General features: G+C 47.0%; 1 protein-coding gene across 1 annotated transcript in view; it reads left to right on the top strand.

The window, feature by feature from the left end:
- Positions 1-14114, top strand: part of ROR1 (receptor tyrosine kinase like orphan receptor 1) — a 147253-nt gene extending 133139 nt beyond the window's left edge. The window contains exons 5-9 of the mRNA XM_030279729.4: positions 1135-1262; positions 2694-3011; positions 3907-4152; positions 8151-8362; positions 11146-14114. Coding sequence (XP_030135589.4) covers positions 1135-1262; positions 2694-3011; positions 3907-4152; positions 8151-8362; positions 11146-12570 — 2329 coding nt within the window. The 3' untranslated portion in view covers positions 12571-14114. The remainder of the gene's footprint in view (positions 1-1134; positions 1263-2693; positions 3012-3906; positions 4153-8150; positions 8363-11145) is intronic.
- Positions 14115-14664: the final 550 nt, after the last annotated feature.

Raw genomic sequence — 14664 nt, 5'->3', positions numbered from 1 at the left:
GCCGAGGCCTTCAGCAGGGGATGAAAGTGGCTTTTGTTAAACTTAATGGCAGAGTTGATTAAAAAAAAAAAAAAAAGCTCTGATTTTTCCCTTATTAAGGCGTAGTGCGATTCTGCTGTTGGGTTTTTGGCATCTGGGGGAGGGAGAGTTCTGCACACAAAGGAAATAACCTGTTCCCTACGCGGCTGTCATCATCCCTAGGGATATTCCAGTAGCATTTATCCCAGTTTGAGAGCCACAGAGGAGCTGGCTGAGCTGAGGAATAACAAAGAAAATATCTGCAACTTTTCATTAAGCTCCTCCTTTTTGCTGGGAGCTCAACAGAGCAGAGGTGTCTGTCCAGAAAATCCATCCCAAAAATCTCAGTGCAAAATATCTCCGAGTGGATCCTCAGAGGAAGGGATTGAAAGGGCTGATTCATGCAGCTGGGATTTCAGGGACCATGTACTCAAACCCCTCCTCAAAACCCCACTAAAATTCCCTGTTCAGAGCTGATTATTCAAAATACCCAGTGTCTGCCTGGGTCTTCAGTAATTTTCTATCTTTGCTTTGTTTGAAGAGCATTGGCAAATAATTTCCCATCTGGATTTCTGGATGAAATGTCTCCTATTCTGCCTAAAAGAAAGCACCTAATGAAAGAAATATGTCTGTAGAACTCCTGCCTCAGTTTTGGTTCTGTTTTAGCACTAAATGTTGCCACACATGGAAGGCCGAGCAAACATTTCCTATTTCCAAGGTACCACTGCTGGCAGAGGTTAGATTTTCTATATACACTTTAAATTCTGCCTGCATGACTCTGCCTGCTGTGTTTATCAATATTAAGCACAAACTTGGTTCAAAAATAGAAAACTATGTGTTAGCTGCTTTAAATAAACATCAATCCTATTTTTCCAGGCAGTTTATATTTCTCTTCTAATCAAGCCTGGGTGTATTTCTGAGCAGAGCCTTAAAAGCTCTCATTTCATGCAACATTAATGTGTATTTTGGCTAAGCCGAAATGCCACTTTTTACCAGGCAGATGAAAGGGGTTTATTTAAACAAACAAATATTCAAGATCTTGTTGAATAGAATGACATAATCCTAATTGTTTTCAATATTTTACAGTCACCTTTTTGTGTTTCTGGCTGGTTTCAGGGATGAGTATGAGGAGGATGGGTTTTGCCAGCCCTACAGGGGCATCGCCTGTGCCCGCTTCATTGGCAACAGAACCATCTACATGGAGTCCCTGCACATGCAGGGGGAAATAGAAAATCAGATTACAGGTGGGTAAAAACACCTTGGCTGCTTCCCCACTGAGCTGTCTGCTCCCAAAAAGCTGCTGGAGTTTTATAAAGAGTGATGTTGTTTTGCTTTGCTTTATTCCCTCTTGCCATGAGCTCACCTCTGCTCCTCCAGCTCCTCCCAAAACACCTGGAAAAAAAAAGATTTTTCAAGGAAAAGGAGCTGTGTGTTTACAGCTTCTGGGAGACTCAGTGCTGCTGTTACCCCAGAAGGTTTTGAAAGCAAAGGAGGACAAACTTTAGCTGATTTTACTTGGCTGGAATAATTTAGTTGTTGGGAAAGGCCACGTAAATAATCCAGCAAGCAGTATTATTCCTTTGGATTTATGGGAGAACCAGTTGCCATTAGTTTTGTGGGATGTGCTGATGGTGTTGCTGGATTCACAGATATCATAGATATCATGATGTTCTCTATTTTTTATATGAATTTACTTGGCCTGATCCTGGTAATCATCTCTGTATTCCATCTCTATATAACCTAGCCCTGGTAATCATCTCTATATTCAGATTTGTTTTTCCTTGCTGTCAGAATACCCCAAATTTCTCTTCTCCCTTTGTCTTCAAACACTGTTTGCAAAAAAAGGCTTCATTTCCCCAAGAAAGGCAATGTGGAGCCACTAGTTCATAATCTTCCAGCATTTAGTTTGAAAAGTTATTTGGGATTGTATTTGGATTGTCACCTTCCACAAAGGAGCCGGTGCAGGAATTTGGGATTTAGCTGTTGGGCTTCTAAATATTACATTAATTTTTAAATTATTCAAAGTTACTTGGGAGGAAAAAAGGAATAACTAAAGGAATAATTACATTTGGGGGTTGGGTAATGATCTTAGCATTAATCCCGTGATGAAAACCTGATGTATTTTCCTTGTAAGTGAAATCAGAATAGTTAATGACTATTGTAAATGCAGGCAAACCCAATGGGAAGAAATGAGGATGTCTGACAAAATTCAGAAGGCTGAATGATTTCTTTATTATAACTATGCTAAGACACATTAATATACTATATAGAAGGAGATACTAAAACTCCATACCACTTTCTCTGACCTATCTCTAACTCTCCACAACTCGTGACCCTCCCTGAGAGCCCAGCCCCAGTGGGTTGGATCTCAATCAATCCTCACCAGATTCCAACCAAGCAATCACCCCAGGTAAACAATTCTCCAAACACATTCCACATGGGAAAACAAGGAGCAGAAACAGAAATTGTTTTCTCTTTCATTTCTCTCTGTGCACCTCCATGAAAAATCCTGAGAGAGAGAGAAATGTGCTTGCCACAAATGCCTTCCAGTGTAATTAGTGCTGTGCATTCCTGCTCATCACCTGCACAGCTGCAGTGGGAAGTGAGGGTTTTTTTGGGAAAGCAACAGCCCAGGGAAGAAGTTCCCAAGCCAAAGCCTGGTGTGTGTTTTCCAGCTGCCTTCACCATGATCGGCACCTCCAGCCACTTGTCGGATAAGTGCTCCCAGTTTGCCATCCCCTCGCTGTGCCACTACGCCTTCCCCTACTGCGACGAGACCTCCCCTGCTCCCAAACCCCGGGATCTGTGCCGGGATGAGTGTGAGATCCTGGAGAACGTCCTGTGCCAGACCGAGTACATCTTCGCCAGGTCCAACCCCATGATCCTGATGCGGCTGAAGCTGCCCAACTGCGAGGATCTGCCCCAGCCCGACAGCCCCGAGGCCGTCAACTGCATCCGCATCGGGATTCCCATGGCTGATCCCATCAACAAAAGTGAGTGCAAAGCGTCTGCTCTTCCATGGAAAAAGCAGGGACCTCTTAGAATATGAGGGGTTTCAGAATCTGAGGTATTGATGATCCCGAGGTTGTAGAAAGTCTCTGTCTGTCAGCCCCGCTGCCAAAGCAGAGCCATAATTGGTCTGTGCTGGTTTCAAGGTTGTTTATTCTGTTTATCTCTAACATGTTCTGCTGCCCTGCCGCAGCTCTGTCCTGCAGGGCAGCGTGTGGGGCTCTGCCCTCAGTGGGATGGTACAAACATTAAATACCACAAACTACCTGTGCTGGATTTACAATAACGTGCCAATATCTGTCACCTACGTTGGACAGTGTGTCCCCAGCCTGAACCAACAGAAAAATGCCAACACCACAGTGAAACATGGAGGGCATGAAGAAGGAGAAAAAGGACAAGATACACCCAATTTCCTCCATCTTTAGACCCCTAATCTAGAATCCTAAAATTTTAGTTTTGCACCCGTGCCACACTTGATTATTACTCATATCAAACCCTCAGAGCTGGTAATTCATCCTTTAAGATTGAAAACTCTTTTCCATGGGCAGAGATCACAGCCAGTGTCTCTGGGGGCTCTGTCCAGGGGGGTTCCTGACCCCTGCCAGGGTCCCAGACTTTCCAGGGCAGCCACTGGGAAGCCCTGGATTCCCACAAGGGGGTGCTGGACAAGACAAACGTTGGTCAGGCCAATATGGTCAATCAAACGTTCTCCCTTTATTAGTGAGAAGATGGCAGTTTATATGCACTTCCATATAGTTTACAGTTTACAAAGTCCAGCCTTGTTGTCCTTGTTTCCATCTCTCCCATCCCTCTTCCCACCCCCTCACCTTCCCATACTCATAAATGAAGAGTGGCTTTGTCTTTTGGTTGTCTTTGCAGATCACAGGTGCTACAACAGCACGGGCGTGGATTACCGGGGCACGGTGAGCGTGACGCGCTCGGGGCGGCAGTGCCAGCCCTGGAACTCGCAGTACCCCCACACCCACACCTTCACTGCTGCCAGGTACCCCGAGCTCAACGGGGGCCACTCCTACTGCAGGAACCCTGGCAACCAGAAGGACGCCCCGTGGTGCTTCACCTTGGATGAGAACCTCAAGTCTGAGCTCTGCGATGTCCCAGCCTGTGGTAATGCCTGAACGGCGTGGGCTGGAGCTGGGGGCAAGGGGAAGGGTTTTGGTGCCTAGAGCAGAGCTGGGCAGAGTCACAGAATAAATTCGGGATTTATTAAAGTATCTCCTCCATGGATCCACCTTGGGCAGCACCAGAGCCCAGCCAGGGCTGCACCCAAATGAACCAAAATGGCCCCAAAATGCACGAGCGCTCCCGGGGGCTCTCCCTGGGATCAGTTCTGCTCCATTGGCACCTTGGAGTTCATTGTCCCATTCCAGCTTCAGCCCAGGCAGTCCCACCCTGCTTGTTTTTCTCTCTCCAGCCCACGCTGTTTGTGCTCCTGGGCTGAGATTTGGATCATTTGTCCTTGGTGCCCAGCTGGAGCAGGAATTGTTTTGTGTCCCTGCTCTGTGCACAGAGCTCAGCATCCCCTGATGTGAAGCCCAGACCCACACACTAAAGCAGCTCAGAATGTGAAAATATAAAAGGCAAAACCTGAGGCATCAGTTTGGTGCCCAAAATTAATTTGTTGATTTCCTGGCAATGGAGCTGTAGAAAAGCCTCCCTGGCCCTGCTCCCAGGACACCTTTGAGCACTTGCTGCCCCTGCAGTGACAAAGTGGTGCCTTGAAAATAATTTCCTGGGGATGTCTGTGCACTGCCAGCTCAGGTGTTCCAGACTTTCCAGGTTGTTGTTCCAATCAATAGAACTCCTTAGGCCAAATTAAATTGCAGAAACATGGAATTGTTTAGGTTGGAAAAGCCCTCCAGGGTCATCGAGTCCAACCACCCCCAGCACTGCCAAGGCCACCACTGCCCCATGTCCCAAGGTGCCACATCCACACTTTTAAATCCCTATGAAAATCCCTTTTATGGCCCCACCACTGCCCTGGGCAGCTGTGCCAGGGCTGGACAACCCTTTCCATGAAGAAATTTTCCCTCTAGTCACTTTAAGTCTCCTCTGCTGTAACTTAGGGCTGTTCCCTCTCCTCCTGTCCCTGTCCCTGGAGCACAGCCCGACCCCCCGTCTGTCCCCTCCTTCAGGAGCTGTGCAGAGCCAGAAGGGCCCTGAGCCTCCTTTGCTCCAGGTTGAGCCCCCTCAGCTCCCTCAGGGATCCTCCAGCCCCTTCCCAGCTCCATTCCCTGCCCTGGACATGCTCCAGCCCCTCCATGCCTCTCTTCTTGTGGGGGGCCCAAAAACAGGGAGAGGGTTTGAGATGCTCATGATGAAGCCCAGACTATCTGCCTTCCCCCTGATCTACCCTTTCAGTAAGAGCATGATTTAGATTCCATTTTGGCATCGATTTCCATATTTCCATTAATTGAAAAAGACTTTGGAGCAGACTCAGAACATGTCTCACTGCAGGAATGTTCATAACCATAACCAGAAAAAATGTAATTTGGTTCTGGCTCTGGAGCAGGAACGTCAAAGGTATCTCCTTTCTGAGGGGAAAGGTAAATGTTACTGTGACAACTTGTAGGCAGCATCAATGCTGGTGTGAAACGTTGAATTTCTACAACATTTCTGGGTGGATTTCTGGCATGTCCATGCAAATGGCTGTGGTTTTTTCTCAGCCTGTTATCAATATTATTATTGCTACATGCAAATAAAACAATTAGGACCCATTTGTTCAAGCCTTCCATTCACTTCCCCCCAGGTCTCTGAAAAGCAGAATCAATTGAGAGCTGAATCTCCTTTTTTTATTCATTTTGCAAACCCAAAATGCAGCCAGGGCAGTTCTATAAACACAACTTTCAAACCCATTTTAGAGCACCTGGCAATGTCACCTTTACTTTTCAAGCAAGACCTGAGCTGTGTTGACAGTGCTGGTTACAGATTTGGACTTGCTGATCTCTGAAGGCTTTTCCAACCTCAACAATTCTCTGATTTTTCCCTACACTTTTTGAGTCCTGTACCTCTTCTGCTCTTATTTCAACAGAAAGAACAAAAAACTATCCTGAAGATTCTTGTGCCAGTCCCCTCTAGATGGGCTTTGAGGTGCCAGGCTTGTGATCTGGGATACCAGGACTCTTGTGGAGCCAAATTCTCTGATTTTCAAGCTTTGCTTGATAATAACTGAGATAGGCTGGCTGGGCTGGAGAATTCTTGACAAAGTTTTTAATTGCCAAAACCTCTCACTGCTGCCTTAAATGGTACTTGTTGTTCTGTGGCTTTATTATTCTAAATAGAAACAGAGCTGGATCAGGTGAGCAGTAATTGAATTGTTAAGTGCTAATCTGCATATTAAAACCAGAATACCGTGTGGGACTTGCATTCTGCTGGTTTTGCACTGGCTGAAAGAGCCATTTCAGGCCTGTTTTAATCAGTATTGTGCATTCTGCCTCACCAGGACATGCCTAGATGGGAAATGGATTTAATTAGGGTGGCTCCCAAGAAGCCATTAACCTAATGAGGCTTCACAGTGGGGGCTGCTACTTAATAAGAATAATAATTGCCTTTGACTGGAGTAGCTCAGGTGATGAACTGGTGCCCAGGTCTCCCTCTGCCTCGTGCTGCTGCTTTCTTTTCCTTTCTTCAACTGTATCTCACAAGCTGGGAGAGATTTGTTTCATCAGAGTTTGTCAACCTGATTGAGGGGAGATGTGAACCACGGGGTAATTCGAGCATGAGGCTTAGCAAGGCCCAGCCTAAGAAGGTTGGGAAGGGCAGTGTGTCAATCCCTGCCACTCTGGGAACAGGGATGGTGCTTTAGTCCTCTCCCATTTCCCAAAGGCTGTAGGAATATTTGGGCCACCCCTCCTCTCAATTAAAAACCAGATGGCACAACTTAATCTGAAAGGAATGATCAGAGAGGACGTGGGGGGAGCAGAGGACAGCCTGAGCCTGAAAGAGGAGAGGGGTTATGCAAAGTGACATCCAGAACCATTTGAACTTTGCCTCTGTCACAATTTGAGTCAAGCCCAAGCTTCAGATCAAGTTCATGTTTAATGAAGTGCATAAAAGAGATCTGTGTGGGCTGCTAAGCACTTGTACAAATCCAGCCTGGAAAACACAGACAAACAAACTGGAGTGACCCTGCAGGGATAATAAAACATTCCCCATTCTCCCAGAGCCCCCGAGGCAGCCTCAGGCATTCCCAATTCCCTTGGAAACAGCCAGGCTGGCCTGGGCTCGGGGCATCCTCCGAGTCCCCTGGAGTGAGAGCGTTAATCTGGGTGTAATTCCACCCTAAACCTTGGGAATGCTCCTGGGAAATGGCAGAGCAGGGCAGGCTCTGTGCCCCTGTCCCTGGGGCTCTTGGGATGGGGGATCTGTCCCTGTCCCTGGGGCTCTCAGGATTTGGGATCTGTCCCTGTCCCTTTGGGCTGTGTTACACCATCCTCCTTCCCAGCTCCTCTGGATTCCTCCCTTCTATCCCTGCTCCAGCTTTCCTGGCACCTCACCCTGCTTGCCTGGTTCTGCTTGCACTGAACTGTTCTTTTTCCACATCTGCTTGTACCCATTTCCTTTTGCTGGAAAGGGGTTGGTTGAACCTTTGAAGGGAAGCAGCTCAATCCAGAGTGTTCTCCTTTAAATTGTCTCAAACCAAGACACAAAATAAGGAGATTGTATTCCCACCAGAGCTTCTCTTGAAATCACAGAATGGTCTGACATGGAAGGGACCTTTAAAATCACTTAGTTCCAACTCCTTGCCATGGGCAGGGACACCTCCCACAAGCTTCTTCCATAAGGTGTTTTAGAAATTCCTTTTTCTGTGGATCTGTGAGTTCACTTCAGCCCAAGCCCAGGCCGTGTCACAGCATTCCACTTTTTCCTGCCCATCATCAGGTTTGACCTGGCAGGGACTGTTCCTGTGTGTCCTCACAGAACTGTTCCTCCACAGAAGAATATTTCCTTTTAATATTAATTAAATAAAACAGCACTGAAGGTGGATTTCAGTCAGATTAAAATTATGTTTTATTCATTTAAACACTTTCAGTTGATCCAGGGATGTGTTTGACTCTGTGGGATGCTTCATTCCTTATTGAGTTTCTTTTTCCTTTCTGAACCAGATTACAAGGATTCCAAGGAGAAGAATAAAATGGAAATCCTGTACATCCTGGTGCCAAGTGTCACCATTCCCCTGGCCATTGCCTTGCTCTTCTTCTTCATCTGCATTTGTCGCAACAACCAGAAATCCTCGTCCCCGCCGGTGCAGAGGCAGCCCAAACACGTCCGGGGGCAGAACGTGGAGATGTCCATGCTCAACGCCTACAAACCAAAGGTAAACCCACATTTCTGCTCCCACACCACTGGCTCCACAGGCAGGGAGGGAAATGCTTCAAACAACCCAGCACTGAGATATTCAGGTGGTTCCCAGCCTGGGATTTGTGTGATTTTTGTGAGGGTTTTCGCAGCAGCAGCATGTGCTGGACCAAGGGGGGAATTCCTGTGTATCAGTGTCCCTGGAGAAATAATGGAGGTTTTGTGTGATAAAGCAAGAAAGCCCTTCCTGAAGCATCTCTAAAACACCTCATTTAAGTGAGAGGGTAATGCAGGTAAAGATGTGAGTCAGCATTTCCTCAGGAGAGCTTTTCATGGCTCTGCTCAGTTCATCTGTCACCTTTCACTCAGTTAAATCACCTTTGGAAAGTTTTGTTCCTTGGGCTTTCAGGCTTCCCCATTCCCTCAGCTAAAAGCAGAAATGACCAAAACAGCCTCAAGGCTCTGCCTTGCAGCACAGCTCCTGCTGCTGGCATTTGGCTGCACCACAGCCCCGCGTTCAGGAAGAATTTTAAAAATCATTTTGATTGAAGTGTGACCAACCTTGTGCTCCTGATTTCCTGGTGGGATGGGCAGGGCAGGGCAGGGCTGGAGGTGCCTCCTGCCATCCACAGGCACAGGAATGCCCTGGAAGAGCATTTTTGTGTTCCACACCACACCAAGGCTCTTGATCCTCGGGAGTCCCTTCCAGCTCAGGGTATTTTATGGTTCTTCAAGAACTTGATGGGCTTTGCTTGTTTGGAATTGGGTAGGCTTTGTCCTTTTAGAGTGAAAACCTGTATCTCAATCCCACACACACTGCCTGGTGAATTTATCTTCATTTTCCTTGGAAGTTCCCAATTCTAGCTTTCCTTACAGCTTGGAGGAGTTTTAGCTCAAAATGTTGGTAGCAGTAAAAAAACATTTAATAAAGTCAATGTCCAAATTGTATCTTGCATCCAACCTCCTGGAATATTTTGTTACATTTGGGGTTGCCTCTTGCTCCCTGATCTGCTGGGAATTTGGGGTTCAATCCTGAAGATAATGAGAATTCCAGCATCCTTTTTTTGAGGATGCAATTCCCACCTTTCCTGCTGCCACACACAGCACAGGAAAGCAGAAGTTCCTGGAAATATTTACAAATATTGACCATTCTCTTTCCTTTCCATTTGCAAGTCATGTGCTGCAGGAATATTTTCATTTTATTTATGCTAATTCAGGATTTTCCCACTGGGAAAGCCAGCTCTCCCTGTCTCCACTGTTTTGATTGCCTTTCAAACAATATTTTCAAGGAAAGGAAATGGAATCTTATTTTGAAAATTGATGTCAGCTTTGGGTGAAAACACATTTAAGCTTCAAGCTCCCACTGAGGCAGTTGTTTTCTTGGGTAAATAGGAATGTTAGCATTTCCTCCAGTTTTAAGGGATTTTAATTGCCTTCAAAAATACAATAAATTAAGGACATCTTGTCCTGGAGCTGAAGAAGAGGTGGAAGGGGTGAGTTTCCCTCTCCCTTTCCCCTGACCTGCTGCCTCTTGTGTATTTTACACTTCCCTACATTTTGGACACCCATGTGTGACAAATACTTGTCAAACAAAAGCTGAGCAGGTTTACAACTGCTCCACTCCAAATGAGCCCTTCCTGCCAAAACTTTATGACTTCATTTTCTTCCCCCAGTTTTCCACTCTGTTGGTTCAAACAGACGGACCCAGGCTCAGGTCAGACAGAGGTCATTTCACTTTCATTACTAAAATATAATTTACAATATGCCAGACCTAAACAAGTTTTAGCCTAAAGGATTTGGGTAATATAAACCATCTGTTCCTCAACAATATAGCTAATTTCCTGCCATCATTGTGCAGTCTGCCGGGCTGCCTGCTTAAATGGCTTTATTATTATTATTATCATCATTATGGTGATTATTAATGCAGTGTTTGTATAAAAGTAGTAAGTGATCAATACAATTAGAATTAATTCATGCAAAAACGGCTTTTTGCTATGATTATTTGAAATGTCAGGTTTTTTCCCACATTGCCACTGGAAAGCTGGCCTTGCGTGATTTCAGGAATGCAAATGCCAATGTTTACACTAATTTACAGAACCTAGATCCCAAACTCATTAACCTTAAATTACTACCTGTGGATTTACTGAGGGCCCTAAATGAGTGGGTTTGGGTGTTACAAGTGGAAGTTGGGAATAATACAGGTTCTTTATGGCCCAGGAGTGAATATCTGCACACCAAAGGGCAATAAATGTTTAAAAGGTTTGCCTTTCTCCTTTGAGAAACTCACTGTCAGAGTTTCAGGATGGAACAGAAAAGAGGGAACAGAAACAGACTCTGCCATACCTGGAAGGGTTAACAGCAAAGTCAAGGGAGAATTGGCTACAAGGACATGGTTTTTAAAACAAAATCATTTTTTTCCTGCTAGACTCCAGGCCCTGGCCCAGAAAACACTTCAGCACGGACCTTTTCGAGCATGGGAATTGCCTCAATTCCTGAAATTAGTCACATTCAATTGGAAGGACAGAAATGCCCAAGGCCAAATGCTGAGATGCTGATGGTTCCTGCATATATGTGGATCCAATTTTTGTTGTATTTGACCTTGTGGAGAGGATGGAAAGGAATTCTTTTTGTTATCTTTGGGAGCGTGGTGATCCCGTTTGGATGCCGGTGTCCCTCGGGCTGTGCCTGCCACCAGTGGGATCCTGTGTGCAGCTCCTGGGCTCCCACACATGCTGCACGGAGAGGTTTCACTTTAAAAAGGCTCTTTTCAGTCCTGACCTGTTCCTGGTGTTTCTCCCACAGAGCAAAGCCAAGGAGCTGCCCCTCTCCGCCGTTCGCTTCATGGAGGAGCTGGGGGAGTGCGCTTTTGGGAAGATCTACAAGGGCCACCTCTACCTGCCGGGCATGGACCACGCCCAGCTGGTGGCCATCAAGACCCTCAAGGACTTCAACAACCCGCAGCAGTGGGCGGAATTCCAGCAGGAAGCGTCCCTGATGGCGGAGCTGCACCACCCCAACATCGTGTGCCTGCTGGGCGTGGTGACGCAGGAGCAGCCCGTGTGCCTCCTGTTCGAGTACACCAACCAGGGCGACCTGCACGAGTTCCTGGTCATGCGCTCGCCCCACTCCGACGTCGGCTGCAGCAGCGACGAGGACGGCACGGTCAAATCCAGCCTGGACCACGGCGACTTCCTGCACATCGCCGTGCAGATCGCCGCCGGCATGGAGTACCTGGCCGGGCACTTCTTCGTCCACAAGGATCTGGCCGCCCGCAACATCCTGATCGGGGAGCAGCTCCACGTGAAGATCTCCGACCTGGGGCTCTCCAGGGAGATCTACTCGGCCGATTATTACAGGGTGCAGAACAAGTCCCTGCTGCCCATCCGCTGGATGCCCCCCGAGGCCATCATGTACGGCAAGTTCTCCTCCGACTCCGACATTTGGTCCTTCGGGGTGGTTTTGTGGGAAATATTCAGCTTCGGCCTCCAGCCCTACTACGGCTTCAGCAACCAGGAGGTGATCGAGATGATCCGGAAGCGGCAGCTGCTGCCGTGCTCCGAGGACTGTCCCCCCAGGATGTACAGCCTGATGACGGAGTGCTGGCACGACCTGCCCTCGCGCAGGCCGCGCTTCAAGGAGATCCACGCGCGCCTGCGCTCCTGGGAGGGGCTCTCCAGCCACACCAGCTCCACCACCCCCTCGGGCGGCAACGCCACCACCCAGACCACCTCGCTGAGCGCCAGCCCCGTCAGCAACCTCAGCAACCCTAGGTACCCCAACTACATGTTCCCGGCGCAGGGCATCCCCCAGGGCCAGCTGGCGGGGTTCATGGGGCCGCCGCTGGCGCAGAACCAGCGCTACATCCCCATCAACGGGTACCCCATCCCGCCGGGCTACGCCGCCTTCCCCGCGCCCCACTTCCCCCCGCAGGCTCCCCCCAGGGTGATCCAGCACTGCCCCCCTCCCAAGAGCCGCTCGCCCAGCAGCGCCAGCGGCTCCACCAGCACGGGCCACGTCACCAGCCTGCCGTCGTCGGGCTCCAACCAGGAGGCCAACATTCCCTTGCTGTCCCACATGGCCATTCCCAGCCACCCGGCGGGGATGGGCGTGCCGGTGTTCAGCAATAAAACTCAAAAACCCTACAAAATGGACTCCAAGCAGTCCTCCCTGCTGGGGGACGCCAGCATCCACGGACCCAACGACTCGGTGATCTCGGCCGAGTTGTAAATACGCGAAGCCTTTGTAAATAGAACCCTTCGGACGCAGACTCGAAAGGGGTAGGAGAGGTTTTTCTTTTTTCCCTATTCAAATATTTTATTGAAGATCCTTTTCTGGCTGTTGGACAGACATCGCAGCAAAGTGTCTTCTGTGAAGTTTCACTGCCCGCCAGGATGGGCAGGCACGACCAGACGGATCCTCCTGGTGGGAATCCTCAGCCTTGGCCACCATTCTCCAAGTGCCACCAGCAATTCAAAGAGAGGCAGAGGGAATCTGAGGGGTTTTTTAAAATAAAAACATTTTATCCGATGCTTTTTCATGGCTTTTTGAAGCTCCGGCGTGGTTTGAATCACAGGAACATTTTTTAATGCTGAAAACCATATTTTAATATTTGTCTCTTTTTTTAGGAGATGCAAAGATTCGGAGATCTGGGTGTGCAATTTCAGTGCCAATAGGGAAAGTATTTGTAAATGTTGCAGTCGAGGATTGTGTTTCAAATATACGATCTGAGAGCTGAATCAATTACTTCAGGTGGGATTTTGGTCTTTGGTTTGGTTGGGAGTCTGAACTCGGATTCATACCAAAAAATGTCATTTATGTGACAGCACAAATGCTGGAGTTATCAGCTTGCAGCCTCCAAACCTCATCTGCTGCTGGCTGCTAAGGACAGCTGGAGCTCTTAAGGAATTGCCTTAAAGGAAATGAAATTAAAGGGCTTTAATTTCAGAACCTGAATCAACTTCTTCAAAGATAACGTTTCATGATCTAGTCGCTCAAGCAGGAATTTTATATCCTTTTGTTGCTATGCAACTGTGTAATGGAAAAACGCCAAACCACAATTTTAGAGATGACAATCAGTTTTCCCAGGAATATTTATTGTGTCATTTCAGTGACTCTGACTCCAGTAACCCTGGAAAAAGGGAGGCTCACATTCCATCAGGCAGCAAATCCATCGATAGCAGTTGTGTCTAATAATGTGAATTAGTGCCGATTTTCCACGTAGAAATGCACCATTTGTGTCATTAAAAAACCCATTCAGGTAGAACCAATTGAGATTCTTCATTTGAAACCACTTTAATGAGTTACACACGTGCTGTGTACGGTACATTTTCCACAGACTCTTTTTTTGTACTGAATAATATTTTTATTGTCCACAAAAAACAATCTTTTTGCTCAGTTGACAATGTTGTATAATAGGACTTTATTTTTATCTTTTTGCACAAAAGTGTGATGATGTTTTTGTACAGCAGAAGTGAAAATACATCTCTGCATTTTATATCTTGGGGCTGTTTCTTTTGATTTTTACCCTGATGTAGATGTTCCTGAAATATATTATGGTGATACTCAGCCACTACCTTATACAAATATCTTTCTTTGTTTTCACTGCATGCTTTTAATCACTGTATTACTTGATGATTGAGTTATTAATTACGGGCATTTCAATTAGGCAAGCATGGAAAAAAAAATGTAATAACAAAGGCTATTTTATAACTGAGATATGTGCATTTTTGTATTTCACGTGCCAGAGATGATATTAAACACTGATTATTTTATGCTGCTGTTTATTAAAACGTTGTTTTACCACGAACACGTCGGCATTTCCTGCATCCTGAAGGACGTGGAAGGATCCGTGGCTCCCAGTTTCCAGGGAAGCTGAGCTGCTGTCAGCCAAGCATCCTTGGCTTTAATCAGGAATTAGGAGTAACCAAATCCTTCAGGAGCAGCGGTGGGATCATAAAATAATCCTCACACACTTTGTGGTTTTACGTTCAGACCGCTCACGGCTCAGTTTGAGGTTTTTCCTTTATTTCAAAGCTGGGTCCTTGAGGTTAAAGTATTTTTAGGCATGAACCAGCTGTGAAGAACACACCTGGAAAGCCTTGGGAAGAGCTCTCCCTGGCCTGCTTCCCTCTCAGCAGGGGAAATCTGGGAATTCTGAGGCTGAAATCACAGCCTGGCTCATGCCTGATGCACAGGGAGGTAACAGAGAGGCAGGAGCTCCTCGGGGAGAGATGAGAGGGAAAAGCCCAAAGAAACTGGTGAGGTAATGTGGAAAATAAATGTTGCCAGAAATTGAGGAGTCCCTCCTCAGGTGGGAACGCA

This window comes from Taeniopygia guttata, chromosome 8 (assembly GCF_048771995.1).
Source record: "Taeniopygia guttata chromosome 8, bTaeGut7.mat, whole genome shotgun sequence".
In the NCBI taxonomy this organism is placed as follows: domain Eukaryota; kingdom Metazoa; phylum Chordata; class Aves; order Passeriformes; family Estrildidae; genus Taeniopygia; species Taeniopygia guttata.
This window is presented reverse-complemented; position numbering and strand designations above follow the sequence as displayed.